The 26,694-nt window shown below is 40.4% G+C and overlaps 1 protein-coding gene across 1 annotated transcript in view; it reads right to left on the bottom strand.

Moving 5' to 3' along the window:
- LOC138630566 (integrin alpha-5-like) overlaps positions 1–25,454 on the bottom strand; it is a 49,531-nt gene extending 24,077 nt beyond the window's left edge. Inside the window, exons 1-12 of the mRNA XM_069715002.1 lie at positions 25,127–25,454; positions 12,574–12,698; positions 10,890–10,990; positions 9,279–9,402; positions 9,084–9,145; positions 8,845–8,890; positions 8,567–8,692; positions 6,901–6,945; positions 6,668–6,711; positions 6,427–6,483; positions 2,184–2,236; positions 878–1,086 (exon numbers count right to left, since the gene is read on the bottom strand). Coding sequence (XP_069571103.1) covers positions 878–1,086; positions 2,184–2,236; positions 6,427–6,483; positions 6,668–6,711; positions 6,901–6,945; positions 8,567–8,692; positions 8,845–8,890; positions 9,084–9,145; positions 9,279–9,402; positions 10,890–10,990; positions 12,574–12,698; positions 25,127–25,326 — 1,192 coding nt within the window. The 5' untranslated portion in view covers positions 25,327–25,454. The remainder of the gene's footprint in view (positions 1–877; positions 1,087–2,183; positions 2,237–6,426; positions 6,484–6,667; positions 6,712–6,900; positions 6,946–8,566; positions 8,693–8,844; positions 8,891–9,083; positions 9,146–9,278; positions 9,403–10,889; positions 10,991–12,573; positions 12,699–25,126) is intronic.
- Positions 25,455–26,694: the final 1,240 nt, after the last annotated feature.

Below are 26,694 nucleotides of genomic sequence, written 5' to 3'. Positions count from 1 at the left end.
TGACAGTGCCGAGTTATCTTTCCCATTTGGAATAGCAACAGAGGTAGTTTGACTGTGATTTGTGTTTCCCTGCATATATAATTAGCCATGTTTTACCCTTTTCCTTTTTATAGTATAAAAAAAACTCATTAAAAACCATATATGGGAAACATTTATTTGAGGTGTACTCAAATATGAAGTGATAATAAAGTTCCAAGACTTCCTGTTGCGCGCTAAGGAGCACAGCACAGTAATGACATTTTGCTCTTCTACCATAGCCAACACAATTGCCATCGCACCATAGTTCAGGTTTGCACCAAATGTTTTCCCTCAGATACCTCAGAACATCACAGTGGACCATGGTGTTGTAGTCTGACCCTGGGGTACAAACTCACCTTTCCCAACCCCGCAAACGTAAAAAACAAAACAAAAACAAACAAAAAACTGTTTTTGCTCCTGAACCAACATTCTGCGGGCTCATTGCTTCATTGCCGTAGGCTTTCTGAAGCATTTCAAGCCAATTTGTTTAGTTTGGCACAAAGGTTTGATCTGCACTCTCTGCTGAAATGTCAAGTCCATGGTGAAATCGCAAACGTGCACATACAAGTGGTCACAAAAAAACAGAGCCCGATGTTAACTAAGCAACATAACTTGGAATGCTTAGTCACAAAAGGTATGCCTTCTCCTCCTCCATGCACATTACGATGCTGTGTTCCATTAATGTGCAACAGGCTGGAAAATTTTCGGTTGTGCCTGGCACACCTGACGGTGGGGTTTGTGACATATACTGCAACTAGCCACCAAGGGCAATCAAAATATGTTGTCTTCACTTTGCGTCTCGTCATCCATCTTTATATCTGGTTTGTATTCAACACACACTGAACAGAGCACCATTTACCATTGAATCCGTCCTGGTTGAGATCACCCAACGGAGCCAGAGAGGTGCCAAACCGGCTGAAGGCCTTTGGACCGAGTAGGTTCGATTGGCTTGGTTCCAGCAGCAGAGGGCCCCTTTGTAGGTACACATAGACCTTACCCAGCTCCTCCAGACGCCCGTTAGATCCTCGACGCATGAACATTGGCGCTCCCACCACCAGGTCATCCAGGCTGTGGACAGCAGGAAAAGCAGAGGACAAACAAACAAGGAGAGAGAAGACAAGGTGTGAAGAGGAATGACAGGGATAGCAACACAGATAATAAGGACAAAAGAGTCCTATTTAGCATTTGTTCGAAATTAAAACACCTTAACATTTGGTTTTTAGCATTTCCCTTTGAAAACACAGTGAAACAAAAACTACATTTTGCAAATTATATTCTGTTGTCCTGAAAGTAAGCAAATCAATCTTTTATTTTATTCTTTGTAAAAAAAAAAAGAAATATATATATATATATATATATATATATATATATATATATATATATATATATATATACACTTTTAATGACTCAAGTTCAACTTAACAGTTACATAAACTCATCCAGTAAAATAGGATTTGGACTACAGTGAACATCACATAAAAGGACACTTCAATATTAGTGTGTATAATTAGCAGGGGTGTGTTTGGATTTCAACAAACCAAAACCATAAGATTTAAAAAGAAAACTGAGGCTTAATTTATTAATTTGGCATTTGATCGCTCCATATCACGATGTTGCACTTTGCTGGTTAAGTCACAGCTACTTTTTTCACAATCCCATCAAATCTCAAGGGTTTGATTTAAATCACTAACAAGTGTATTCTCACTAACAAGTGTATTCTGTTTCATTGTTGCACGTGATTTCATCACATTACTAAGATTAAGACTAAAGACGCTCTAACTGCTGTTTCACTATGACGTTAAGCAGCATTCAGTTTGGATAAATCCCCTTATTACACATTGCATCTACGTATGTTATCTCATCAACTTTTACCCAGATGACACTGAATCTCACACAGTGACATTTTAAAAGCAAAAAGCTGCAGGTTGTGACTGCCAGGGTTGAGGAAGTGAAAATGTCCAAAAGAGAATTATAAACAGGAAGGAGCTACACACAGAATAAGAGTGCAGAAGGAGGGAAATTTTCATGACGCATGGGATATGAGGGTGACTGAACTATAACAGTTAAACTATTAACCTTTGTTTCAATGAACACTTTTAGTTTCTTGTTTTGGCTTGCATTTTTCTCCTTCTGCTCTCATTTCACCCATTTCTGTCTTCACTTACCCGTCGTTGTTGATGTCGGTGGCTGCCACAGTGTAGCCAAAGTAGGACCCCATCTGGAACACATTACAAACAAGACCCAGTTAGCCTGTAATCACACCACGGTGCCTAGATCCCTTCCTTTTCTTTAATTTTCATCCTCTATGTTCTTTTTATCTTTTGTCCCCTCAACCACCACCCCCACGAGCTTTCCTCTTCAATCTCTCAATCCCACAATCCCCTGGGGTCTCCCTCTTCTCCCTTTTCATGGAGCTCGGTGCAAGAGCTTCTGTAAACTCGAGGTAAGGTAGGCAGTCTGGGGATCGGAGGACTCAAACTCTTTAAAAACTCATTCCAATAATTGCTCATGGGACTTGAGTTTTTCAGGTTTGAATTCATACCACATATGATAAATTAGGGTCACGTTAAATCATTGGGTCTTTCTCATTTCCAAATGATTTGTAGTGTAGCTATACAAAAATGTCTGAAGACCTTTGCAAAAAACAAGACTGAGTATTGCGATTGACTTCTGGTATCGGACATGCAAAAAAGCTCATATCAATTAAACTGAAGCTCAGAACAGAGGTCAAATCTAACATAACACCCTGGCAGCATGATCACAATCTCTTGCAGAGCTGAACTACCAAGAATGTCCATTTGAGGTGACGTGAGATTAGCAACTCTAGGAAAGATTATCCGTTGATGAATTTTCACAGTCATCATCCACCACTAATCGATACCTTTGATTCTTGTATATTGGATGTGATTTTCTAGTAGCAGCTAATGTTGCTTTCAAATGGAGCTGGTGAGCTCATGGTTACAACATGGAAAGTCTTGTGCACGGTATGGCTGGTTCAAGTGGATAAGTCGTGGGAACACTGCAGCTAGGCATGGCAACATGAACACCAAAAGACTCCTTGTTGCAATTGAACCCAAATGTCACCCGTTGGTTTGTGAACTGCTGTTCTGAAGCCTCAAGTTGGGTATTTTGGCCATTGCTAAAATAGGACACGACGCCCAGCTACCTACAACAGAAACCTGACTGCACTGCAGGCCTGTCAATCAAACAGACACACCCCCAAACTGGCCAATACTGATGGAATCCTTTTATACTACCTGCCCAGAACCAAACAGCAGACAGACAAAGCAACTCAGGCTGATGAACTTAGTGCAACATCTAAATCACTCAACGTTAATGACTAAAAGCTAGCAGGTAAAGTAAATCAAACTGCTAATGTTTATATTGGCAGCTAAATATATTTACATATGTTGGTGGACACCAAAAGTAAATTAAAATATGGTTAATATTTTATCTTAATTCATCAATATGGTCGACTAGAAGCACAACTTCAAATAATGTTGCGTCTGCTGAATGTAGAACTAAGTAATTGTGTGCTAACATGTTTTTTTGCAAATCCTCTTAAAAAAGTGAAATTATGACAGTGTTGGGAAAAGAAACAATTAATGTATCTTAACATTTACCTAATTACACTCTAACTAAGCCAACAGAAATCTTTGTAACATTATGAAAGGAAGCTGTAAAGCAGTCAAATAGTTAAACTTGTAAACCCTATACTCGAATAAAACACTATTAGGAAAAAATATTTGCGTAATCGTTTATAATACAAGAAGAACCAGTGTCCAACAATATTTACATACAAAAAAAATCTCAAATCTCCTAGAACAGCAGCAGTCCAGCTCATTAATGCGCTACTTTGCCCACGAATGTCTGAAACAGAAACAGTAATGGAGAGGGAATATTATGTATGTCACCAAACACCAGAATTAAGTATGGACACTATATGCGTTGTTAATGTACTGAAACATGGTCGCACAGAGCAAATATTGTGGGTATCAGTGCCTTGATCTTTCCAAGACTACACTTTTTAAAATGGCATAACAAATGACAAACTTTGCAGTTTCAGTCACCAAACCAACGGGGCCTCTCGCAAGAAGGCCCTTGTGTATTTTTGCAGCTGACTTTGACAGCACAAGTCCAAGCACCCACCGAGAGACCAGCATTCAGCCACATAGAGCAGAGTGCCAGTTGGTCAGGAGTTTACCTCACATCACTCTCACTATAACTCCACAGTTTACTCAGCACCCTCCACCCTGACTCTGAGACTTCTGAACAGTTCCTGATGACCTCCCACGCTGAAAACACACACACACTTACATGCACACATAACCACACACACACACACAACCACACACACTCAGATGGATGCTTTCCAATTTGTGAATGGTCACATGTAAAGTAAGGATGATGTAGCTGGTATTACAAACAAAAATATACTTTTTAAATAAACATCACTCAGGTTTGTCTCAAAACTGAGAGTTTTTTTGGCCTTAGTAGTTTTTCTCTTTCTCTGTATTGGCTGTGTTATCCCTTCCTAACATGGCATCAGTGTAAGTGACGGAGGAAAAAATCCACAGCCCTCATGTTGTGTAAAGATATATTTCAAAGTTCAATGTGGAGTTTCAGTCTGAATGTTTTTCCATCCATCTCTTTTTATGAATATTTTTTATAAAAGCTAAAGTTAAGTTGAAAAAAAATTTGAACATCACAAGACAGATTATATGCTTGGCTGAGCTGGAGAAGTTGATGTTGTAATCACAACAAAATGCGACAAAGTGCAGAAGTTAATCAATCATCAGAAATTTGTTTCATCTAAATAGATAGATCAGTGTGGACCAGTGAGGATGCTGTAACCCTCTTCAAAAATTATTCAAACAAGAGCAGGGTTTTGAAACCTCAAGTTCAATAAAGAAGATCTGTTCCCTCACGTTCAATCTTTATTTCTCCATGGGTGAATTTGTGCTATTCCTTCTGCTCTATTTTCTTCCACTTTCATACACTGCCAAAATCCATCTTAGTTTAGTTATCAATATTTTGTCCAATGATCTTTCTGTTTCCATTTTTGAGCTGACAAAACGAGATGGTCAGATCTTTACCATCTTCATTCAGTATAATCACCCAACTGAATTACTCAAACTGCCATTACTTCAGTAAATAGTGTTATTTACTTCCAAATGATCTCACCTTATGGGATTTGTTTTAGCATATCTTTAGAATACATTTTCGCACAAAAGGAGAGCTGTGGTTTACTTATATGAAATCCCTTTAGAGAGAGATCACTTTGTGGCCAACATGAACAGGAGAAACAAGTACAGCCTGTCGATGTGCAATGCAAACATTGGTGCTACTGCTGCCTTTAAATGGAACTTATGAGCTCGTGGTTACAACATGGGGAGTCGTGTGCAGGGTATGCTTGGCATTCATGTTCAACTCGTGAGAACACTGCTGCTAAACAACGGCGATATGGACACCAAAAGACTCCTTGTGGTTGAACTCTAGAGGCAACAGAGGTTAAAAAAATATAGCAAGCTAACAAGCAGGTAATGTAATCCAGGAAACGGAAAGGCACAATGACAAAATAAAAAGATGGGGCTGTAGGGAACATCATCGTTTTCCTCATATGTATTATTAAATTCCGAAGAAAACTTAAAACCACTGAAATTACAATATTATCATATTATCATCCAACGAAAAATGAACTTTCATGACCTCTGCCATTTCTTAAAACATCAGCAAACGTGTCACAACTCGTGACCTCGGAGCTTTCAAAACAATTCTCATGAATCATGAATACCACAAGAGGGGGGAGTTCTTAATGGACTCCTTTTTATGTCCGTGAACCAGTTAAACACAACCATATTAAAGGCAGCAACTAATATCCTTTAATAACTGCTATAGCAAGTAGTTAATCTGTTGTTCAGTGCTTTATTTATAATTTATCAGTAGGAGACATTTCACACCTTAAAGTGCACACTAGTGATCAGATATTGTATTTGTTCATGAGACAATTTCCAATGAAAAAGGCAGGCTGCTAAACTGAGTTAGTGACTTTTAGGTTGAAAAAAATGTGAATTTGTAGGTTATTTTTTAAGAAACATGACTAAAAACCAAAATGGTGTCTGACTGAAAACGCCTCTCTTTAGTATTTCCCATTTCTCAAAAAACACATGCTGAATCAATACAGTGATAACGTCTTGGTATCTGCTGGTTCTGGGGTTGATTTACAGCTCTTACAAACCATGAGCTGTACGTACGGTAAGCTGGACCTCTGACCCTCCTATAGGCCTCTTCTCCACAGGGCAAATTCCTTCATCTTCAACCCTCTTTTGCACATGCCACTTTAAATGTGTACCCACATATGAAAATAGGGACCAGGCAGAAAATCTCCAGCCACATATGTGCACATACCTGCTCCCCTGTCAAGTTCAGCAAAGACTTCAGATCCCTTCCATTTAATATGGACACCTACATTGAAACAGACAAAAAAAATTATCCCAAAATGCATCATGATATTGGATTATTCAACTAAAGTTTATTAATTAACATTGCTGGTCTGACTACTGTGTTTACAGAAATATTTGTATTTTATTTGTATGCTTTGTGGACTTTTTGCACCGTAAAAATAAAAATAAATGTGGAAACTCCTTACTAAACCATACAGCATGATGCCTTTTGGAACTCCTGTGATGAAATCTGTAAAAAGAAAAGCAGGAGGCATAAACATAATTGTCAGATTTTCTTTGGGTTTCTATATGGTCTGGCTTCCTGAAAGACTTAATAATCTCTTTCCGCTACAACATAAACATGAATGTCGAGACTAAGCAGCAAACCCTGTACTCAGCCATGCATTCTGGCTCCCTGTACTGTAAATATGACCCTCACCTTCCTCATCATCCCCACTGAACTCGCCACCAGCCACAGAGTAACCTGCAGGAGAGATGGAAGGTAAAGACAAGTTATCTGAATCTGTTTGAGCTTGGGTTGTGTTATGACAATGATTAAAAGTAATAACATGTAGCACTAGGATATTTTTGTTGTTGTGTAGGTGCTTAATAGTAAAAACAAAAAAAGCTTACAAGCCTTAAAAGAGTACTGCACCTATGTGCACTTGTGTCTTATCAGTGAAATTACAAAAATTATAAAATATAATAAAATATAAAAAATAATTTTAATTTTAATAAAATATAAAAAGATCAAAATAAATTGTATGGCATGCGTTCTTATTCATTGTCAAAATCTATTGCCTACAGTACCCACAATTCAACTTGCGTGCTCACAGTTTGATCGAAAATGTTGGTGTGTTACGCTGAAAGTAGCCAATGTTGGCTCAAGTCTCAGCCTCACAAAGAGATGAGGAGCGGCAGAAATCTGGTTAACGCTTCTTTTTTACTCCTCACTCACATATACTCAGCACATTTAAACAGACTTTGACAAGTAGGATGAAAGGATTTCCTCTTTAAGACACCTTGGATGCACCTTTTAGACAAATATAGTAGACAGGGCACTGTGGCTGGATGTGTCAATATGGGGAGAGAATATGAAAGTACGATATCGGGACAGGTGACATGTCCAAACACCGGAAAGTTGGACAGTAACAATACTCAGTAATAATACCACATTTTGTTGGTGCAGCTGTTGGCTGTAAACTGCATTTGAAGTTTAGGTTTTTGTTAATGGTGGAGAGATTGTCAGAATCAAGTCCAAACTCTCCACAACACGCCAATACATACAAAAAAGCAAAAGGCTAAAAAGTTGATCAGTTTCTACAATATGAAAGATTGTTTTGTAACTTAAAATAGGGCTACGAATGTCAAAAAGTTTGGGTAACACAAAAAGAAAGGAACATAGAAACATAGAAACAATGGGCCTCATTCATTAATATGTGCGTTCAAATATTTAATTTTGCACAACGTGAATGCGCACGAATCAGAATCATTCTAATCTGCATGAGTTTGCAGACTAAGAACAAATTTAGGAAAGAAAATATTGATGAATCCCAGATTTCTGCATCAAATTTTTATACGTACAGTTTGAGCATAGATTTATGTGTGACTGATTTGTTAGTGAATGAGGCCCAATAATCTTAAATATTTCTCTTTGGGAGCATAATTGTGCTCCATATATTCAGTGGCAATCTTCCCATTAGATAATGACATGTTGAGTCATGTCATGAGTCATGTGCATGCTGATATTTTGGCCTGATAATAGAACCAGAGGAAAGGTTCAGAGACTAAATATAAACATCATATTTACTGCAATGATATTTTTTTAGTTTTGTGTACAAAGTTGACAATTGTATAGAGCTACTCAGACCTGAAATAGAGCTAGTTATCCAATATCGACATGAGCTTAGAGAACTGAAGATAAATCTGTAGGTTGGATTTTGATTAAAAAAAAAAAAAAAAATTCAGATGGTGCCCCTTAAAGGTATTTAGTCCTTGGAAAACTCCCCAGTATTAGTACCAGTGTTAGAGTTAGTAGCAGTGTATTTCCATAATAATAATATTAATAATGCATCTAATTTTTGGACTCAAATAAATATCCTCACCCAGGTAACTGTCATCATAGCTCCCCTGCACCTGTCGGGTCTGAATCTGCTTGGCGACTGACAGCAGAAAGTAGGAAGGATAGTAGGCCTTGACAATCTCATCTGTAGTGGCTGAGAACAGCTGACCTACAGGATGGATGGGTAACAAAAGGTTAAAATACATGTGACTTGAAAACTCTGGCTCCTAATGATGGATTTTTTTTTTTAGTCTGTCGAAGAAAATACACTGGAAGGTATCACCCAAAAATCCATGATGCTTCACATTCCTGTGAGCTCACCTTGCCAGTAAAAGCTGCCTGGTCCTCCAAGCACAACCCTTCCATCCTGTAACACACACACACACACACACACAACAGTAGCCAGAGCTGAGGAATCTGTGTGTCACCATTTTCATCATGAGTTTCAAACAAACTCTGCAAGTCTGATGTACACAGTGTAATCTCCACTGCTAACATCAGTTAAAACAGAGAAATGGTGATTATTTGATTATGTTAAAACCAACAAATATTTCTCTTACCTTGGTGAAGTCAGCACTAAATCCTCCCTGACAATAGCCCTGTCCAGCAGGTCCATGTCTTTCTGTCGTGAGCAGCACCAAAACATAGGAAACACCAATAAATATTTTGCTTCATAAAAAAACAACGACATGTTAGCCATACTAACTATGTGGTGGCTGTGTTTTGTACAGTCAATCCCCCGGTAGTTGGCTCACCTGTTCGGCATGGGGCGTATTCCACAAACGTTTTGAGGCTGTCTACAGAGAGGTAGCAGGTTCCTGTAACATCGGCAAAGGGTGTGTCGTGTTCAGTCCTCCAGTAATACCTAGGAGCGCAAGCCTGAAAGTAAAGAAAGAAGGCTTGGTGACAAAAATAAACGGATGTGTTCTGAGTGAGAAGCGTTTAATTGACCCTAAACTCCTTCCTTGAACATTATTGTGACTAGAAGAAACTCTGTCAAGGTTTCCAAATCTTCCCAACAAGTCATTTTTGGCCAAAACCCAAAATACAAGTAAGCAGCTAACACTGGCATGCCTGGACTTATTATAGTAGAAGTAATAGTATTATGTACTTCCATGGTAAAGTTGTAGCATAACATTAGCCAAGAACTGGGAGCCTGACTAACTATACCTAATACACATTAAAACTGTGTTGGTACCACCAACACGTTATACCCTAGTCTGGTATTACCAGACCAAAATTCACTTTATGAATTAATAGGGTGGCCCATTAAGGATTGTTTCCAGTTGTTGTATCTAATGGGCGTAGACTTCAGGTTAATTTTGAAATTATTGGAACAGCCTTCAATCAATCAGCATTGTCCATGTCAATAAATAGTTGTTCCAAACTTTGAAGTGTCAAGCTTTAATTTTTTTTGACATTTGCTCATGTTACCACTGATGTTTGTGCCCCTTCATCCAGTTCTACCACAACCGCAATTATTGGAACTACATTTCAAAACAAACGCCTGTTTCCAATATCATCGCACTTACCCACCCTCACTGGTTGCTGATTGGTCTACCCTTCAGAGGGGCTGAGTAAGCCTTAATGCAAGGGGGGTTTCCAAATTATAATCACAGTGTAGACTGAAGCTGTGAGCAAAAAGGTGGGCCGAGTCAGGCTAGTCTTACCCGACAATACAAAAACACCATTTCCGTGGAACACTTGAAATGTTCTTCTTTGTTTCCTTTTGGCCTTTTTCCAACATGTTTCAATAAACTGAGAGTTGAGAATACTGTCGTGTTGACTAGCTTTCATACTTCGCTCGCTGCCAATGATGCCTGACTAAAAGTTATATACAAATAAACAAACACTACATCGTCATCCACACTGCAGATATTCCTGTAGTAACAAGGCCAACAATACTAGCATGGAATACTACATGACTTACAAACCGGAGAACACTGTTTATCGACTGTACCATTTCATTTTTTTGCATCCAAGTGATGAAAATGATCCCATGGATGTAGCTATTGTGTTGAAAAGGGAAGATCTTGTTGCAAGGTACTTGTTAGCATTCAGCGCGAGACAAAATGCTAAAGAAACACAGTTTAACACAAACTTCAACCTTTCCTGCACAGTCACATTTATATCACATGGCATTTACAGCAGAGGAGGGAGAGAGCGAGTATTAGAAATGTAGGGGACATGGGTTAACTAACATTTGAGTTCCCCATACTGAATAAATCCTAAAAAGTGGGATATGTTGTTTGATTCTGTATAACATGCACGAAACATATTTGCTAAGAGCAGTTGCATTAAACAAATAGCTGTCATGGTATGTAGTCAAATGACCCAAACTGGCCGACCATCATAACCATTCTTACCAGAATGCTGTTACCATGGGAACGCACAATAGCTCCAAACCACTGATGGGACTTGAACTCAACCTGAGTGTTCACTTCATTAATATAAAAATAGCGGTCACCTGCAAAAACAGAGAAGAGATAAATATATTTTTTTTAAAAAGCATATTTATTGTTACCACACATTTTAGTTCTCAGAAACGTGGAACTTGGAAGAAACGTCAGTGATGTCAGGAGTTTCTATTTTAACTCTGATCCCGATGTCATCAGTGTGTGATTTTTGTGTTGTCAGGGCTTCGTTTGAGAGTTCCCCGCATGTACTTGGCTTTTTACATGGATATTTTATGGCCTTGTTCCTGGGGTCTGCAGTCTTAATTCATCCTCCCAACTCTTGAGCCAGGTAAAGCCAGGGTGCCTTTATACCTTGAGGAACACTGTGGAAACAGGTTTCTGACTTGGAAAACCTCTTTCCATCCAAGTACTGAAGACAATTTTGTGATGCTGAGATTTGCTGTCTGAACCCAATTTCTCCGACATGCATGTTTGATTGTCACAAAAAAAATATTCATCAGCATCTTTGTAAAGTCATTTAAAAAAAACCTTTGTCTGCAGTCACAGAGAATTAAAAATCCTACTTAAAACGTGGCTGTAACTCTAAGCTGCACCATGGTATATTTATTGATATATGTGCCTGCTGGCTGTAGCAGAGTGGTGACATTAAACGCTCCTGGCCGCAGCTCAGTGTGCTTGTTTGGTTAATGGAGTCTGGCCTGTGTCCTCAAACACATCATGAATCCTGAGGCATGCAGTGGGAACAATAAGACAACTGAATGTAAATGTATGAGCCTGTGTGTAGATGTATTTCTGTGGGTGCAAATGTAACTGTGGTTTTATATGCTTTTTCTTGCAATGTATCCCATTTCAGAGACAGTTTGTGTTTGTAAACATTTGTAGTTATGTATTTATGTGCGCAGAGTTTGCACAGTTGCAACTCTCAGTTTGCGTAAAACGCAATTTGATATTGAGCATTTGCGATAAGTTACACCGTCTGATCCTCAAACGGTGGTCCTTATCACTTCCTGCATTTCTGATGGAGGTGATTATTTTCCTGGCAGGGCCAGGGGCAACCCGGATCCTCTGGGGTCCTTGTTCCTGTAATGACTCTGCTCTAATTAAAGAGCGCTCACAACACTGGGCCAGAGTCCAGCAGAAAATCAAAGCTCTGTGAAAACACTGCAAACACAGTCCATGCCCCAAAATGGAGACCTTAGTGAGGGGTGGGGTAGAGGAAAGTCTGTTAAAACTCAAGAGAGACATCAAAGGCTGGTTTCAATCAAAACAGAGGACCCCTGAATTAGGAGAGGTAAGATGGCTGGGAGCCACACTTCTGACCTCAGGGTCAAGCATAGTGGTGCTTAACTCGGGATGCTACCTTTAGCTTCTCTCGCCACTTGTATGGCTGGTTAGAGACAGCTAAGAGTTAACTACATAGCCCTGTCTCGACTGTTTAACAGTACCATTTGGGAAAGTGACATTTTTATATCCAGAAACAATGTGACTTACCAACTACTGTTATAATTATGATGTAGGGAAAATGGTGTCCCTTGGATTGGATTAAGCTCAATTTTTTTTTCAGATCAGATTTTATATTTGTGTGGGTACAAAGAAGCCAACCGTCAAATTTAAGCTTAACAAGAAACCCTACCTTGCTTGTCAAAGTTGATAATGCTGCAGTTAGTTTGGCTCCAGGGGCACAAGTACACAGCTCCTCCTTCAGTGATGTCAGGCTGGCTGGTGTTGGCTTTCGGAGCACCGATCAAAATACTGATGCTAGACAGCAGAAAAGAAAACAAGATTGTAAAGCACTGGGGTCAGCAAAAGTCCAAAATTACACCAAGACCTATTTGTTTTGACCTGTAGTCATATGCATTTATACTATTTTCAAAAGAGTTTTGACAAAGGGTAGGAATGTTAAATTGGGGAGGAGAGGTAAATGGGAACCAGTAATTGGTTTGATTCTTGATCCCTATAAGTTTTTTCCATGCCTCGCATTTGTCAAAATAAACACAAAAAACATTATGGTCACAGACTCCTTTCGGAGAATCAAAAACACTGCGGTTTCTACAGGTCAATATTAATGCTGTTATGGCTCCTAAGAATGGCAGGTGTTGCCATTTGGCACAACGAGCAGCCTGTGCTGTGCCATCTTCGCTTTGCAACAACAAGCTCGTTGTCACCAACATAGCTATCCTGATGCTCTGCAATCAGTGCAGCAGTGTTTTTACGTGGACAACTGCCTTGAGAGCTTCCCCAACATAGCTGCAGCCACGCACAGAGTTAATCAATTGCGTACCTTACCAGCAGAAGGCGGGTTCGACCTCAGGCAGTGGGCCAGTAATCAACCTACTGTGGTAGCTCACCTCCCCACTGATGCTAGGTCCTCTCCTACGGAGCAATGGTTGAGCCAGAACCGGACCGATCTGCTAGAGCCGGCCTTGGGTCTTAAGTGGAACTGTGCTGCTGACACTCTTGGCTATCAGTACCGTCTCATTGAGCATGCAGCGCTGACCATAAGGACAGCATACCAGGTACTGGCTAGCCAATATGACCCTTTTGGGTTCATCGTGCCTTTCAACCACACGTGCCAAAGTACTCATCCGGCATCTCTGGTCCAAACAGAGAGGCTGGGACGATCCTGACCTCCCTACAGCCATCAGACAGGTCTGGGAAACATGGGAGAATGAGCTGCAACACCTCAGCCAAGTATCCATTCCCCGCTGTTACTCACCAGTCTCCGTGGAAGATGCAGACCCAGAGTATAAACTCCACGTCTTCTGCGATGCGTCCAAGTGAGCATATGGGGCAGTGGTCTACCTCATAGTACATGTAGCAGGCAACATTCACACTTCCTTTGTGCCCCCGAGATGCCACAGACTGTGCCCCGTTTGGAGCTCTGCGCTGCATTAGCTGGAGCTCAACTGGCCAAGCTCATAGAGACTGAGATGATGGTCACTATCCAACAGACAATCCTTTGGTCTGACTCCACCACAGTACTAGAGTGGCTACAATCGGACTCCTGTAGATATAAGGTGTTCATCGCAACCCGTGTATCTGAGATACAGGAGCTCACTGATTGACAGGCCTGGAGGTATGTGGACACCTAGAGCAACCCAGCCGACGACATAAGAGCACTGGCGAAGGAAGCCTGAGCATGCTACAGCAGTGGGCTCAGCTGAACTAAAGGGTATCACATTTTGCTGCCTCACAACAGTGGAATCTAAGGACAATCTCCCTGATGCTTCTCAGTTCAGCATATGGAAAGAGTTGGTAGAGGCCACTCATCAAGCAAGCCAGTGTGCTCAAAGGGTGGCAGATGGCCCACCGCCAATCCATTAGCCCCCAGGATGCGGAGATCCTTCTCTGGAGGAAGTGTCAAGCCCATAGCTTCCCACAGGAGGTCACTGCTCTCAAAGTCAAGAAACCTGTCCCAAACCACAGCTGCTTGGTCAGCCCCGCCCCAGAATGGGACTCCTCAACCCGCTTAGTCTGAGTAGGAGGGAGGCTGCGAAGGCTGCAGAACACAAGCCTAGGAGAGATCCATCCGATTATGCTCGATCCAAAACACCCAGCAACAAAGCTCCTCATCAAAGATGGATGACCCAGGTAGGGAGCAAGTGTATGCAGAACTGTGAAGGCAGTATTGGATCTTGCGAGGACAACAAGCTGTCAGACACCACCAACTCAAGTGCCCATCCTGCCAACGCTGGAGAGCTCAGCCCAAGGTCCTGCAGATGGCAGACTTGCCACCACAGCGCCTCCGGCTTCTCTGTCCACCTTTCTATTCAACAGGTGTCGACTGTTTTGGCCCTTACCTGGTCAAGATGGGCAGGAGGACGGAAAAGCGCTGGGGTGCCACTTTAAGTGTATCACGACCCGCGCCATTCACATTGAACTCCTCAACTCTCTGGACGTAGACGCCTTCCTCCTTGCTCTTCGTTGGTTCATCCCAAGTCGGGGCAGACCGAAGGAGATACTATCAGACTGCGGTACCAACTTCTGTGGCGCTGAGCGGGAATTCCGTGAGACTTTCACAACCATGGAACCACATTTGAAGGAACAGCTGATGGAATACCAGATCAACTTTAAGTTCAACCCACCGAGCGCTCCTCACTTTGGCAGAGTATGGGAGAGAGAGGTTCGTTCCATAAAGGCCGGCCTTCAAGTTGTAGTTGGGAGCCAGTCTGTCTCTGAAGACGTCCTCTACACAACCTTAGTGGAGGTCGAGGGGATCCTAAACACGAAACCACGAGGGTATATGTCAGCTGATGTCGCTGACCCTAACCCCATCACTCATAACATCCTCCTCACCGGGCAGCGGGATGCATCGCTGCCTCAAGTGGCCTATGCCCCAGTTTTGGATTCAGTTCACACGAAACTATCTGCCCACTCTTCAGACACGGCAGAAGTGGCAGAAGACCACTGATAACATTGCTGTGGACTCAGTCGTTCTGATCGTCGACCAATCACTTCCCAGGGCTCAGTGGCCCATTGGGAAAGTTTGTAAGACAGTCCCTAGTCAGGACGGATGTATCAGGACCGCAGAGGTCCTTGTGAGCGGTAAGGTCTAAACAAGACCAATTGCTCGTCAGGTCCGGCTCCCTGAGCTCAAGGATAATGCTAATGATGCATGTAGATGTTATTGTTATTACACATTTGCTGCTCAAATGTGGGGGCGGCTGTTGTGAATTCTTCACGGACAGAGACAATAAGGTTAAGACGCTTTTATTTTGAAACGTTATTTTGACGTCACAGACTGTTTCCGTTTCTGGTTTTACCGATCGTATCTGCTATGCAGCTCCACCGGTATGGTCAGATCGAGTCACTGATGATGTAAGTCATAGAACTGTTACTTTGGATTTATGTGGCGAAATTGTTCAGTTCTGCAGCTGTACTTTTGATCTTGAGTGCATTTATTGTCAGTAAGTGTTTGTTAAGTAATTAGGTGACCAAATAATAGCCCAACTGAGCTAAGTGGCTAACCTGGCTAGCGAGCCTGTATTACTGTGAATTTATGTTTATTAATGCTTTAGTTAAGGTTTACTATTGCTAATACTTCGCTTCTGTAATTCGTTTTCTGTATCTATTTGAGAAACTCTTCCACTAAGTTACGATTCTGTACTGCCAGACTTCATACAGTAAAGTGTGGATCAAACAGACATCTGCGTGTTCTCTGACCGGGACCCTGTAGTGGTCAATTTCACTTTACACCAGTCTTTCAGGTGTCGAATGCTCAATATTAACATTTTATTGTCTCGTCTTGTGTGATGAGTCAATCAGATGCAAGATAATAGGTGTCCAAATTTTGCTGCCACATAGTTTCCATTGCTATTTCTACCACCTGAATAATAATTTTAGCAGCTAAAATAGTCACATTAGGCGATTAGAAAGTCATAAATTCTTCCTGTGACTTGGCCAAGCTACATGACACACTAGACACTGGTCCCCAACCAACCATATATTGCTGACCTGCATGAAGTCATTGGGAAGGAGGTGGTAGGGACCAACTGCCAGAAATATTTATGGAAACAAAACACATTTTTGTGTCTATTATATATATTTCACTTTGCCATGTTGGGTGTGAAAGAGTACTTCATGCCCGTACTGCTTTCTTGCTTCTAGCCATACTAGTCTTTTTGTTGGGACCTTGTGAGGAGTCAGAATGCCAGATGTGGCATCAGTTGTTGTCGACTATGATACACTATAATTCAAGTAAAATTTTGTTTCAGTTATATAGCGTCAAATCGCTCAGCAAGTCATCTCAGGGCACGAAACAGTGTAAGATCCTTGCGACAGAACTTTACAACATTATACAGAAGAACTCAACAATTCACACGGGAAACAGTTGGAAGGAAAAACTCTCTTTTATCAGGAGGAAACCTCCAACAGAACCTGACACATATGTGGCTGGCCATATGCTACAACCGGTTGGGGTCGGGGGGGGGGGGGGGAGCAGAGTGAGAAAAGAACGGCAGAAAGAGACAACAAATAATAACACTGGGCGGGTTTGTGGGGCCAGTAACTGCAGATCAGAAACATGCAGCTCCAGTGTCGGAGACTCTGCATCAAAAAACACAAAACTACAGTAAAGCTAATGGCATAAATTTAATGAGGCATGATGGTGGCATATAAATGCATTGGAAGTGAACGAGAGGACAAGTGCTCAGTGCATCATGGGATGTCCCCCAGAAGCCTTGACCTATGTCAGCATAACTAAGGGATGGCTGAAGAATACACTAGATACAAAAGTCATTAAATGTCCCAGATGCTCATTTTTGGTCCTGACCCCCATCATCTTTCAGGTCAGCCTATTTTTCTAGCAAAATGTTGTAGTCTGAGTAAAGTATTGTATTTTTCAACATACAGAACATACATTCATTGGGTTGTCTCCACAAATGCTGTGCTTTTAAACCTGTATTTATTGATGGTTTGGCAGTGCAACAAGAGATAAAATCAAAACTGACATATTATCACCTTATAAAGCTGATATCGAATTTGTTAGCACACAGCAGCCTATCCACACAACAAAATGACGCGGAACAACATCAGGATTCACAAAATGAATGTAATTCCAATGTCACTATAGCTCTTTCTTTGGTCCCTTGGACAAATTCCTTCAGCTAAGAAGTTGGTCCACTGTGTTCACCACCTAGTTGCTAATTTAGATGACGTTGTCTTGGCCTCCAGCACCACTGTTAGGAACCTTAGAGTCATCTTTGATGAGGATTTGTCCTTTAGCCACCAGATAAAGCAAGTCTCCAGAACTGCCTTCTTTCATCTATGTAATATTAATGAAATCAGAAAAATCCTTCCTCAGTGTGATGCAGAAAAACTAATTCATGCATTTGTTACTTCTAGGCTAGATTATTGTAATTCCTTGTTGTTAGGATGTCCAAATTACTCATTAAAAACCCTGCAGCTGATCCAAAATGCTGCAGCACTGACAAGTACTGACAGGATTTAGCAAGAGAGATCATATTTCTCCTGTTTTAGCTTCTCTTCATTGGCTTCCTGTTAAATCAAGAATAGAATTTAAAATTATCCTGCTGACTTACAAAGCTCTTCATGACCAGGTTCCATCTCATCTCATAGATCTTATAGAACCATATCATTCTGACAGAGCACTTAGTTCTCAGTACGCTGGTCTACTTGTGGTTCCCAGAGTTTCCAAAAGTAGAATGGGAGGGAGAGCCTTCAGTTTTCAGGCTCCTCTCCTGTGGAACCAGCTCCCAGTTTGTGTTCGAGGGGCAGAAACCCTCTCTAGCTTTAAGATTAGACTCAAAACGTTCCTTTTTGATAAAGCCTATAGTTAGGGCTGGCTCAGGTGGTCCTGAACCAACCCTTAGTTATGCTGTTATAGGCCAAAGCTGCTGGGGGACCTAAAGAGGAGTTTTTCCCTCCTAGCTTACGTGGGAATTGTTGAATTGTTGGGTTTCTCTGTATAATATTGTAAAGTTCTGCTGTAAGGACTTTAATGTGTTAACTGCCATGAAATAACCTGTGTTGTGATTTGGCGCTACATAAATAAAATTGAATTAATTTGTCTGCCAGCTGTTTGGTGCTGAGTAGGCAACATATAGTGGGTTTGTCAGAGTTGGTTTGGTAATAACAGCATCCCACTGCTGCGGGAAGCAATACTGAGAGGAGGGGTAAAGGTCAGCCAAAACAATACAGCTGCGTACCACAAAAGCAAAACAAGCTTAAAGATGCCAAAACCCTTAGTAGGGCTGAGAGGAACTGAGGGGAACTCTGAAGAAGGGTAATAATTCCCTGTAAAATTAGTCACTTTCAACCCTTTTTACATTATACATAAATGTCTCATGTTTTCTTAAGGCAAAAATATTTACTCTGCAGGTTTAAAGTGAGCTGGCTGGAAAGTTATTGAAACTGCTAAAACACTTAGCTGAATTATTACATGTCACACTGGGCCGCTCTAAAACCTAAGTGGTAGTGACTTGATCTTGCCAAAGTACAATTATTGTAGCTCTTTTTAGCTTCATGAATAGCAATCATCTTCCTGAAATTCTTGTTTGGTCATGGTTTTAGTCTTTGTTTAGTTTACAAAGACAAAGATGTGATCATTTGAGTGTTTTTCTTACCATGAAGAGAGGATATTTAATGGTAAATATAACTGCAGCTTCTATAAGTACATAATCCTGTGTCAAATCCTTTACTTAATTTTTTTTTTTTAAAGTAAATGTAACTGCTCAACAAAGTTTTAAAAGATTGTAAAGACATAGAGACTGTGCGACAAAGCAACAAGTATCTTGAGATGTTTCTGCATATTCTTACTAGATGACAGTCTGGAAAAAAATGAAGGGCAAGAACATATGAGAGGGATTTAAAGGAAAACACATGCTGCAGCTAAACATTAGTCCTGTTTGATAAATATCATGTAAATATATATATATATATATATGTATATATATATATATATATATATGTATATATATATGTATGTATGTGCGTGAGCATGGATTACAAACCAGTTCAAGTTAACCAGAAAGCCATTTTAAAAAAGCTGGGCCCAGAGAAACTGCCACAACTTAAGGCACTGGTGACTGATGACATTAGCAGAGATCAGACAGACTCTGTGTTCCCTCCATCCCCCAAAATGTCTGGAGAGAGGAATATGTACATGGCTGGATAAGCTTTCCTTATAAACCACTCACTCCACAGCCACTAAGACAACCAGGGTGCAGGCTTTCAGTGGCCCTCTGTTTTAAATAGGTACATGACTTTTAACCGCCCACCACGCCCTGTGATCTCTGCATGCATGGAATATACCTCCTAGTCAATTAAAAGCACAAGTAATGAAAACTTAACAGCCAACAATAGCTTCTTTAAGATGATGTGTACGAGTGGGATGATGGATGTGACTGTTGAGACCTGAAATAAGGATTCCTTTCCTTTAACTAATGTTAGACTGGAACATCTGCAAACAGGGAAGTAGCTCAGAGGCATGGTGAGGTCAAAGATAAAACATGTCATTTTGGTGAAAAGATTTACAAGCTCCACTGAATGCATTTACATGGCCACATTGTTGTGAAACAATTCATATCCTAAAGGTGGCTCTGGAACTCAGTTTAACTGTTTGTCTGCATCACCTAATCAACACGTCATCTATACGAAAATGTTTGTCTGTCCTCATTTTCTCTAAAATACTGAGTAGTTTTACCACATCAGGCCTCTTAAAGTATTCAGATAGAATCCTTTATGAGAGGACAATGAACTGCTAATGACGTAGTCATGTTTTCATAAGATCTTATCTGGGTTGTTATAATAAACAGGAAGTTGTGCTTATATAAACCAGACCCCCAACCCGAATATCTGTTTTATTTGGTTGACATGTAAATATACGCATTACACTCATACATACAGTATGTGGGTGGCCAAGAATTATCTGACATAATATAAAATGTCTTTCTTTACTTTCTTGCATCTCAACTATGAGACCATGAGAGTAACTGGCTGGAATAACATTAAAGCTGAGAAAAATGCTGTCGCTCTACATTCAATTTGTGCTAAAATACAGATTGCAGTAGAAAAGAGTGTCCCAGCCCTGCTGTTCTGTCCATTTGCTCTATACTGATATCAGCAATGAACATCAGTCTGCACACAGATTAGGACAGCATGAAAGCTGACTGTGCTGTTAAGTTGTGCCTTTAGTGTCCTTTAATGGAGAGCTGACAGAGAGGTTGGTAAACATAGGAAGATCACCGACATCAGGTCACGGGGTTTGAATAGCTAATAACCATTTCCACACTACCTGCTAATTCTAAGCAGATTATGGACATGGAGAGTGCTTAGAATGGGATAACGGCAAAATCAGATGGACCCAAAAAGACGAGTCGCTATTACATGCTTCAGACTGATGCATACACAGCTAAGGCTTGAGATCTACTTGCTTTTATTTACACGTTCACATATGCACGATGCCTGCCTCATGTATGCTGTGTCGGTTTAGTGCGTGGGTTGTGAACGCCATCAGAAATAAACGCGATACGCCCGCAAGATGCAAAACACATATTAGCAGCGAAAACAATGGCGGAAAGTTTGGGAGGCAAGTTAACAGACCAAGTCGACAATTGCATCCATTCATACAATATAGCATTGCCGCTGCACAGTGACAATTATGCTTGTCAGAATAGCGGGTCCGGGATCACTAGAGTTTTAAAAGCCGATGTGGAAGCCTGCAAAAATAAATGGAAAGAAGTCTGAGTCACGTCTGTGCTCGGTGCAAAATCTTGGAAAACCATAGTGGAGATGGTGCTGATGGCAGTCATCAGACACCAGAGCTGGCGAAGTAATTCTATCAATCATTGGTCCATGGCATGTGTGGACGCATCACAGAGAGACACTTCACGTCTGTGTTCTATGTCCAGTGTTGATACTGGAAAAAAAAAAAGGCTTTTTTTTTTTTTTTTTTTGTACCTCCCAGCTACCATAGCAGTTCATCTTCCACTCTTCTCTTTCTTCGTTCTTTCTCACCTCTTTTTATTGCAAAATCACAGTGAATGGGAGGAAATTACTTATCGTGGTTGAGAAATATCCCAGGCTGTACAAACTCATTACTGTTTGGATTATCTCACAATTTTTCAATTTAAATAAACTGAATGAGTTATGGGAAAAACTCATCAGCATACAGATTTTTGCAGTCCAGCCTCAAGTCTGTCATCCCAAAATGTTTCTCATTAGCAGCAGAATACTTGCACTGTACCAACATGAAAAATAAATAGATTATTCACCAGAGCACCTGATATGAGGAGACCCCAGTTCTAACACACTTTGATGCTTGGCTCTTAAACCTACAGACTTTGTGAGCCGCAGGATCTTTACATGGCTCCCAACAGGCCAGCAGTCCAGTAATTGTCAGAATGCATGACAACTAGCAAAAACAAAATTCTGCAAAGCATCTCGTGTCTGCTGCGCAGTTTACCCACCAAGAGCCACTATAGTCACACAAAGATGGTCAGCAGCAATTGTGAGTTGTCATTCCACGTGAATTTGGTCAAGGACAAAGTCCGGTATTGTTCAATGTACGCAAAACTGTTGCAAGCAAAACGGAGCTTAGTCTGTAGAGATGGGAGTAAATCAACATCTCAGTAATTGCTTCACAACATGACCTCCAACCAGCAGAAGCTTAGCTAAGAAAACTCAGACAAACTTAACCAATTTCCTCGCAGGAAAATATCTATATTCATTAAACCAACATCACTTTTAGTCTGTGAACCCCACAAGATGTCGGTGTGGGGAAACTGAGGGAGTTGATAAGGTGTATGTGCAGGATTTACATACATTGATCAGAGCAGTTTACTTCCAAATGTTGCCTGCAACAAGCTGCCCTCCAGCAGGTTATCATGAGGCAGATAAAACAACAGAGCAGCTGATATGCACTTACATTCCTGTCATCTCTAAAGAGCTTTCAGGTGATGTAATACATCCTCTGGGGCTCCTCAGCAGCTGTTAACAGCTGGCTGACAGGGTGTTTTTGCTGGACAAGCCAAAATGTATTTTTATTAGAAATAAATACCCGGAAAGTGATCAATCAGATTCTTTCTGTCAACGTGTCAGCCAGTTAGCTGACTGTGATATCTGATCAGCCAGCTTTGAAGTGGTAAGAAAAATAAAGACTGTTCAAGACTATTACGATTATATTACTGTATACTGATGGCTAGTTTTGGCTGCAACATTGCATCACGTGCTTTTTTTTTTTTTTTTAATATAAATAAATGGAATTATAAACATGTTTAACATTTTGGATGAAAAATCAGATTTATAAGCCAAAGAAAAAAATTTCAAAATACAATTTAAAGTTCAAGTGAAACAATTCTATATCACAGCATTTTATGTGTCTACATCTGATTTAACACTCTGCTAACAGATGTCTGGGGTTGGAGGTAGCTTTAACGCTGCTTTGCTACATAATACATTATTTACTGTAACGTTAGAAGCAGCATAGTAACAGCCACTCTGGCAACAGGTGACAATTATGGGATGGTGGTAACTAGTAAAACATAGTTTAACAACAATATAAGTAGAGAATAGTCATAATCTGTTACTTCCCAATTAGCCACCCTAAAACTAAGTAAGACTGTGGCAGTAAAACCGAGCTTGAATTAAGCGAGGGGGAAATGTATTGCTTATGATTAAAATGTTTAATCTGTTTTTTTAACAATCTTCATGTTAAATTATTAGTCTCAATTTCAAAGTAAGATATTTAGGTTACAACATTAACAAATGAACTACAACTATCAACAGAATGTGAAGAAACAGTGTTGCCGTTCTGTCAGAGACCTATTTTGAAGATCGCATGCTTGCCAGCTAGCCCTGACCCATCATGTCTCGTAACACCACTTTGTACCACAAGACAGGATAGTGATTCACTGTATCATCCAGTCTGTTTCCGATCCAACACGAGAGGAAGAAGAAGCGTTTTCTGACCTCTTAATATGATGAATGGAACAGTAATCTCAACAATTGCAACAAACTTTTGGCAAAACATGAGCAGAACAAGAGTAAGCATTGTTTTTTTGTTTTTTTTCTTCCTGTCACTGGAGATAGCTCCTGGCGAGTAAAGGAATAAAGTTTGATTCTCAACTCACAATGTTTCTTGCAGACTGGTATGTATACAGCTGTTAACGCTAACAGTGGCTGTGTCGTGATTGCTTTTAGATACATATTATAACATAGGGATGTACCATCTGACATACCTCATCAGTGGGTGCAGACAGCCAGAACATCTACAAAGTTTTCCCTGATGCTGTCTGTCTCTTTACCTCGGTCCTCTCTATTTCCCTGTCATTAAGAATGCTCATGAGAGCAAGTTGCGGACTGTCTGGTCCCAGCTGATAACTCTAGCGCTAAATTTCTTTACACAGCACACTGTATATACAATTTGTATGACAATATAAAATTCTAGAATGTAACATCCACATATAAAACTAGTTAGGTCTACATTTTGTTCCGGTTTACATTGTCATTTAAAGCTACTGTCTTTATTTGGATTAGGAAGTTCTAGGAACAAGGAAAATCTTTTTTTTTTATATTTCTGGCAACAGACTGAATATTTACCTTCAGGTGTTTTGACATATCTTAAAATACCTTAAAGGACCTTCTCAGTTTTCAAAGACCCATTCTTATTCTTCATCAAATCTGGTACATAGCTCTGTGATTCCAATGTAATTACCCAAACTAGGGCTTTTCTGAATGTATCTAATTGTACCATCATGCCATCAGCCTTTGTAGATGCGTTTCACACCTCATTCTTAGCCAAGATTTGGATTCTGACTGTGTGTGTTCCACACTATGGTGCCCAGAAGAGAGCCAAAACAGCTGCTGGAAGAAGAACATGTTTGATCTTTGACTTTATCTCACTCAGCAGGTCCTCATCTGTCAATAAAAAAAAACCTACAGAAAACCCCAGCTGTCCCTGTAGACTATACTCAGAATGAGATTAGCATTTTCTTCCTTTGCTGTATGTTAAAACCCACTCCTATTTCCATCACACACATACAGAGGCCTATGTCTGCTTCTAATCATGCTTGGGCTGGAATCCAGTGTGTGTGTGTGTGTGTGTGTGTGTGTGTGTGTGTGTGTGTGTGTGTGTGTGTGTGTGTGTGTGTGTGTGTGTGTGTGTGTGTGTGTGTGTGTGTGTGTGTGTGTGTGAATGATGTGAGCATTATTTGAAACAGTTGCATCACTATGAAATAGGCTATATTAAAAAGATTCCAGCTAAACCTTTAAATGTTGTATAAAATGCTTTCATTACTTTAGAACCACAGTCTAACAATTAATAAAGGTAAAAACGTAAACATTTATGTTTCTTGCTAAAAATTCAGCAAATGTAAACATTTCTTGATGTTTTGTGGGCTACACGTTTATGTTACGAAATATTACCCACACTTAATATACAAATATGTTACATCAGGAGGAGTGACTCTTTAGAAGTGAGTATCAGTGTATGTTGTGATATATATATATATAAGCTTTTTTATAAGGATGCCAACAGAAAAAAAAAATACAGGTCACTGTGTGAGGTAGGAATAAAGGACAAGATTTTAACCACCCATGAGTGCAGTCAAAATCCTGTAGTAATTTAAAAATGTTATTGATTTTGAACCGTAAAGTATGCCGAAAACTCCCCCCATTGACATGGAAAGACGCAGTCAAGCCTCAATGATGATGCTTGCAGACTTTACCTGGATGCGTTACTGAAGAATTCCACTGAATAGCCGAAATAACTCCCGCGCGGTCCTGTAAAAACGACGCGTTTCTCTGTGTCCAAGTTAAAAGCGGCGCAAAGTTGAATCAAAACCACAACTACACGTACAACCAACACGGTGCATTGACAACATTTTCCCCATAACCGGGTAGGTGAAAGTCCACGAACGGTGCCCATCTCTTCTGTTGCGCGTCTCTTCTGTCATTGAATAGCTGCAGCTCAAAACGCATCATCCGTGCTGTTCCTGAAGCGGGTAACTTTGGAGTCGTAATCATAAACTGGTGTCCTGAACAGTCCCCTTCAGCTCCAACAGGTCCAGCGGTGTAATGTTCCAGAGTGAACGGTGGAGTAAAGGAGAGAGGGAGGGGTGAGGGAGGGAGGGAGAGATTGCAACCTCATTTAGGGTGGAGCTTAAATATTACCAGACCGTCCAGTCCCTAAAGACAAAAACAAATATTCAATATAACACTACAAGGCGCAGAATCTTAAATATCACAGCAGCAGAATTTCAAGTCTGGGCCGAAAATGTTTTCTGTCAAGGAATACAGAGCTGTGGTCAATACCAACCCATCACAAACTGTCAATTACCACATTATACTAAGATGTACTGTGATCACCTATGCTTCTTGTGATTTTATTATTTACACCCTAATAAAAGAGCAGCGATAATAATGTTAAACCACAACCTTTATAGGGTTTCCCATGTAGTAGAAAACAATCATAGGTGTAATTACCATCATGGCTGTGTCCATTTAGCTTAGCCAGTTATTATGTTCTGGTAGCCTATTGTGCACGATGGCTTCTGGGAAGGCTGACCAGAACTGAGTAATCAATCATTTACTACTTTTTGACCAGATTACATCAAACATGCAGTATTATCATCTTTTAAAGTCCACCACTCCAAACAGAGTTTGACAAGTGTGTAAGTGATGTGTACCTGCAAGCAGGATTTGTGACATCACAACTACAGTTAGTTTCAGTAGCTAGTTGACCAATCCTGGTCTGTTAGAAACTGTTGGACCATTTACACCAACATAGTGCCGGTTCTGCCCTGGTTCTTTGAAAGTTTGAACCGTTCCAGGGGGTTTCCACCACAACAAAAAAAAAAAGGTTCAGAATGTCTCTTTGTGAACTTGAAAATAGCAAATGTCAATTAATGTCAATTAATTTGTATTCATATAGCACATTTAAATACAACAGAGGTTGCACAAACTGCAGCACAACATCACAGAGCCTTGAACCAGGACCAGAAGTCAGAACCATTACATCATCAGCAGTGGGTGTATCTTTTTAAAAAGGAAAAACAACTGAAAAGGTCTGTGAAAGCACCTAGGCTCCCCTGCTTCTCATTTTTCAGAAGAGAACCAGTTTAAAAATAAAACTATTCCGGTAGAAAAGCAGTAAGAGTGCAAACTCGAAGCTTACATTACACAAACACTTTTTTCAATGAGGCAGAAGTCATTTTGAGAATTTCTAATCAGATGATTAAACTTTTTTATCAAAAAATCAAATCCACAATTTTTTTTATTGAAAGCAGAGGATTTT

Source organism: Brachyistius frenatus, unplaced genomic scaffold (genome assembly GCF_029030835.1).
Source record: "Brachyistius frenatus isolate BFR_SWC_R1_liver_20210118 unplaced genomic scaffold, ASM2903083v1 Contig_4, whole genome shotgun sequence".
In the NCBI taxonomy this organism is placed as follows: Eukaryota; Metazoa; Chordata; class Actinopteri; family Embiotocidae; genus Brachyistius; species Brachyistius frenatus.
Note: the sequence above shows the minus strand (reverse complement) of the source record. Positions and strands in the feature narration are given on the sequence as shown.